At 33.4% G+C, this 5,789-nt stretch overlaps 1 protein-coding gene across 3 annotated transcripts in view; it reads left to right on the forward strand.

Moving 5' to 3' along the window:
- Nucleotides 1–5,789, forward strand: part of LOC106686225 (uncharacterized) — a 25,021-nt gene that overhangs the window by 18,274 nt on the left and 958 nt on the right. For all 3 annotated transcript variants that reach the window (XM_067046971.1, XM_067046972.1, XM_014429404.3), the window contains 4 exons: nucleotides 863–1,262; nucleotides 3,715–3,814; nucleotides 3,890–3,994; nucleotides 5,588–5,743. In XM_067046971.1, coding sequence (XP_066903072.1) covers nucleotides 863–1,262; nucleotides 3,715–3,814; nucleotides 3,890–3,994; nucleotides 5,588–5,743 — 761 coding nt within the window. The remainder of the gene's footprint in view (nucleotides 1–862; nucleotides 1,263–3,714; nucleotides 3,815–3,889; nucleotides 3,995–5,587; nucleotides 5,744–5,789) is intronic.

A 5,789-nucleotide genomic window follows, 5' to 3' on the forward strand; every position in this document is an offset into this window, starting at 1 on the left:
ATGTCAATAATAATTATTTTTAATTATAATAATTGAGCACAGTTCATTTTATTTTATTTATTTATGTTTTAGCATTATTAAATTTGTATATCATTTGGAAGTATATTTTCATTATTATTTTGGTTTTTATTATCAGGTACTCCGTATACTTTAAAACCGAACCAGCGATTATTTTTTTACTAATGAGTTATTATTACTGTGTTAACAATTATACCAATGGTAATATATAAGCTATAAATTATGATCCACCGATTTAATTTTTTATTTATCCACAGTCCTTGCAATATTTTATCCTTCGAGATTACTAGGTATCCGGATATCTCTATCATATTGGATCACTATGTATATACATTACCTACCTATTTGTCCTGATCCTCTTTTTGGTCCATATATTACGCCAAGGACTTTCTTTTTATAACTTAATATACTTTTAGTTTTCATAGGTTGCTTATGATCTGATGATTATCCGGTATATTACAAGCTTGGCTTTACGGGAGAGATTTCAAAAACATAATACCTTTTGGAGCTCATGTTAGCACCAACTAACAGCTGCCAACTTTGATTTTATTTCATCTTTGATGTTATTTTTTTAAATTTAATAAATGATGCTAGTGTTTTACATTTTCGAACTTCTTGAAATCTTGACCACATGCTGCAATATAAGGATTGTTTTACCTTTTACTTCTGGAGGGCATAAAATATCTCATTTTATTTTTTCTGCATTTAGAAATATTTACATCCTTTGTGTGTATGTCAATACATACACACACAAAGAATTTAAATGTATGTAGCCAATATTGCATCAATATGCAAGTAACCCTCAAGCACTACGACACTTTTGAGTGCATTCTGCCGTCCGTAGTTATGAAGATTGGCGCAGTATCTTACTGCCTCATGCCGATCTGGCGCTATTACCAGAACACTGAAAAGGATGCCAGCAACCTTCTCCTCTTCAAGTGTTGGTCTCCATTCCCCCTGTACACTTGGTGGGGCTTCGCCATCACCTATCTCATGGAGCTCATGACAATCATCAATGTCTTCATCGTCTTTGGCTACATCGTCACCTTCCTCACCGCGGTGGCCATTACTGTCGGCTACCAGTGCCGGCTCATCACCATCGCCTTACTGACGATCGATGAGCGAGTCACCAAGTCGATGGTAGTTCAGAACATCGGAACCGGAGGAGTCTGGGAGGAAGCACGCGTTTGGGCAATGAAGAAGGAGTTAAGCAACAGTGTTATCCATTACCAAAGGATTTATGGGTAAGTGAGATCAAATTATGACTTTTTTAATTATGATTTTACTATTTAAACTTATTATTTTTTTCTATGCCTGAACTGCTGATTTATAATTATAGAAAAAAATTATTTAAAAATTATAGGATTTGAATTTGTTAGGGACACGACCGTGTATTTAGCGCTTCGATTTTTCTTAAAAACTGCAATAACTTCAACAAGAACTAACCAATCTACATAAACATTGGAGCGGTTCACTATATACTACATGAAATAACAAAAACCAAACATAAGTAACTATTTACATCGGGACCTGCTCGTGCCATACATCAGATACCCGGATTATATTTTAAATTGTATTAAAAGTAGTGCGGAACAAAGGGGGGTTGGAAATGTGAGACTTTCTGCTCATTAATGAACATGTATATTTTCCCTTTATTTCGAATAGTTAATTCCCTGGAGGGCCAATTTGTGTTAGTGTGTTAATTGAATGTAAATTATTATAATGTTAAATATTTCAGAGGTCTCATGGGTAATAAAATATGGCTTATCTGGTGACGTCTTCTAGCCGCTTTCCTCGACTAGGTTTGCAGTGGGCGAAATGGTGAAAATCACGTGTCTTCGCTTGGTGCCAGAAATAAAGCATAGATCTGTATCGATCGGTGGCGGGCCAGCTAGTCCTGGACTCTGGCGTGATGCAAGGGGTAGGCCAGGTCCTAGCTTGCATGGTGCATAGGCTGGGACGGCATTGCAGTCGTAGCGTCTTCGAGGTCTTCTGGTGTCCGCGGCAAGGGAGAGAATCAGAAAATGAGACCCCCGAGCCCGACTTCATATAAATTCAAAAAAGAGCCGAAAAAATCGGATTACTTAAATCCGACAGTAACAAATCAGGACCGGAGACTATTAAGAAATAAAAAATTAAACGATTGAAGAGTTTTTCATTATATCTCCTTTAGAATTTGGAAAAACGGAATTTCAGCTTTTCAACGTTTGAAATTTGGACAAAGTCAGGAAGATAATTTAAAAAAGTAAATTCTGGACACGGGCAAGTAAAAATTACCCTAAAAGCAAATCAAGCCCAAATATCTTTATATTTTCCTTATAGATTTTTTATTACGATATTTGATTAAAGTAATTTCAAATATTGAGAAAAATACAAGATTTTACTACAATAAAAGGAAGATGATCCGGGTGCGGTCAAAGAAAAATCTCAAATAGTCATAAAACTAATATGAGGCAACGTTTCGTCCCACGTTGCAGGGCTTCATGAGGGCTAACAAAGATACAAACATCTAAAGATAAGTGACTAGTTAATTCAACCCAGCCAGGCGGGGAACAGAATCAGTATGAGAGGACTGAATACCCAACAACAGTAGTTTTCAAGCTAAAAAGAATTCTCAGTAAATCAATCCCAGGTCAACCACCAAGTAAATATAATTTATTAATGGTGAACATATAATTTATTAATTAATGTATTCAATTATCAAAATTATAACTAACATAATTAAACCATATAGTAACCACCTTTTGGTTAAACATATATCAATTGATATAAAGAATAAAAGAATTGATGTTCATTTCATTTTGTTCATCATGATTGTAATTTATTTCAAATACATCGATACCAGCGAATTACAGGTTATTCAATAATAAAACCCGGGGATTACTTGAATTATACATTTTAAAATGTAACATATTATTTAACCTAGCCCCCACTCTTTCATTATTTTCTGTCAACCTTTCATTTTCGCACTTACCTGTAGTCTGTAAGGTATATTTCCTATCTCGTTTATTATCTTCCTTTATTCATGATTTAATTCTTACTCCTTTTTTCTCTCATTTATGTATTTTTTTAAATTTCTTTGCTATCTATTGTTATTTCTATTTACATTAATTGTCTAAAACCTTTTTTTTATTATTATTTAATGTTACTTTGTTGGAAGACAGTCCGGGTGCCGGTCAATAAAGATATTAAAAGAAAACTATTTATTGTAACCAACGTTTCGCCCCAATTTGCAAGGCTTCGTCAGGGCTACCCGATTGAAACAAATATGATAACTCAGTTGGTTAACAATAACTAGTTTTCTTTTACTATTTTGATAGCTTTATTGACCGCTACCCAGACTCTCATTCTATAATCTACTACATCATCTATATTCTCCCTATATTTAATTTTACGTTTCAATGTAGTTCTTTTTTATTTTTTAATTTACATTGCTCATTTATTTTTACCTTATTTAACTGTTTGTATCTTTTTTAGCCTTGGTGAAGCCCTCCAATGTGGGGCGAAACGTTGACTCATCTTAAACAGTTATATGACCATTTGAGTTTTGTTCTTTGACCTGGATTATCTTTCTTCATTATAACACATAGCCAATCATAGATCTTTCAAAATTTTATTACTCATGGTTCAATAAGGAAAATATTTTATATATATGCTTAAGTATTTAATATTTGAAGATTAAGATTTTTTTTTTAGGTTGACTAAAGAAGTTTGCGGTTTCTTCGTTGGTCCAATAAGCATGTGCTACTACCCAGGTATATTCGCTTTGGTGGTGTGCTGTGGACGATTAGCAACAGTAAATAACATTTTTTGAAATGTCTATTATCTTAATAGAAACTACCTTATTTATTTTTTTTAAAAATATTTTTAGGAGAGAGAAAACAAGTTTTTGCTGTTCCAAGCTGCATTCATGGTTAATGCAATACTGGTTAACCAATACATCATAGCTTTCATCAATCAAATGATTACTGACGAGGTATAATTGAATACAATGATTCTGCAATGTATTGATTACGTGAAAAAAAGTTTATTGATTAATTTTTAATGCAATCGTTTGTAGTAAGCTTATTTTATTTTGAAAAGACGATCGGAGGAGATCCTTTAAATTAAAAACACTCCAATAAGTAAGACTTTATTTTTCATTGTGCGCCAAGGTTTCAACCCAAGTAGGCCTTAATTAGGGCAAGTGCAGAGATATTAATATTTTTTAATTAAATATTTTTACAGTTATTTGTTTTTTAACAAATCAGTACTTACATTGTAAAATGTTATTAGTTACTTTTCCATATATCATTGATTTTCACGTTTGGTTCAGGGGGATCCTCAATGCTACTTACTTTGTCTCAAATAAAATCATACATAAAAACCTTAATGTTCCCTATGTAATCGATCTAGCCCGAACCAGATATCACTCCTTCCATTATAAACTCTCTAACCACTCAAACCCCCTAGTTTCTAATCTTGCATCCTCTTCCATTCCTGACAATCCTCCGAGGTGCCTGAAAAGAAGATGGCCACGAGACCAGCTTATGTAAAATGAGAGTGCTGCCAATGGGTAGTACGCCTGTAACACTCCAATTTAACTTAAATCAGATTTACTAAATGTATTATAATGTACAGTTGTAAATAGCAATAAATATTTAAAAAAAAAAAAGTTCAGAGGTAAGAAAAATGTTTAAATCTTTCTTCTTGATATTACATGAAAATAATAATAGAAAATTGTTTAGTGTAAGTTAAATCCACATGATCTCATATTGTATTTTTTTTTTGGAAATTTTAAATCTTGAAAAAAATTAAAGTTGACTTTTTTGTTTTTACCATCTGACTATAAAAATAATCAATTATATAATTAGGTAATTCTTTATTCACTTTTTAGTCTCCTGACCCTAAAACAGGTTATTACAAAAAAATTGTTTTGAATTAAACAATCATTAATCGTATAGTACTATAACAGTTTAAAATTTATGCTTTGCTTAAATTGAAAATTTTACTCTTTATATTATTTTTTATCTATTCTTCGATGTGCTTTCAATTAACTCATACTTCGTTCACGGTATTAATCTCCACTACCTATCCTGGCTAGAATAGGTTATAACTGATAGGATAACCAGAAATGTTCAGACTCGGAAAAAAACAATTTTTTAGGGAAAAATAATATCGATTAAGATCCTATTATACTGGTAGTGGTACTGGTATTTGGCGGGGGGAACAAGTCCGGCAAGTGGGCCTAGTGGTCCTTCTTACCAACCCCTGGCGGGGCCAGAGTTGCCGCCACGTTCTAACCAAGGTAGGAGTCTTCCCAACCCAAAAATAAATGGTAACTGCACCAGGTGGGAATCGAACCCACAACGTTCCGAACCGAGCTCACTGTGACCTACGCCCCAACCTGCACGACCGTCACGTCCCTAAGATCCTACTATAAAGAGGGAACACAACTTCAACTATTTAACAAGCACTTAAGAGAAATTAAACTACGAAGCTTAAGCATGTGGAATTACCCCATTATCCCTAATTGATCTGTTTTCCTATAATTTTAATTGACAAATATTTTGATTTGGTGCTATGGCAGTTTGAGAAGTTAAGAATGGCTGTATATGACTCTCCTTGGTACAAGATGAAGGTCCCGTGCAAGAAGATGGTACACATCATGCAAACTATGATGTTGAGAAAGCCTAACATAAGAACCATTTTGGGAACCAACGCCGATATGGAATTCTTTGCAACAGTAAGATATTTTAGTTTTAACTGTACTATTCCAAACATTACTCTAA

Source organism: Halyomorpha halys, unplaced genomic scaffold (assembly GCF_000696795.3).
Source record: "Halyomorpha halys isolate HHAL.00 unplaced genomic scaffold, Hhal_1.1 Scaffold799.1, whole genome shotgun sequence".
In the NCBI taxonomy this organism is placed as follows: domain Eukaryota; kingdom Metazoa; phylum Arthropoda; class Insecta; order Hemiptera; family Pentatomidae; genus Halyomorpha; species Halyomorpha halys.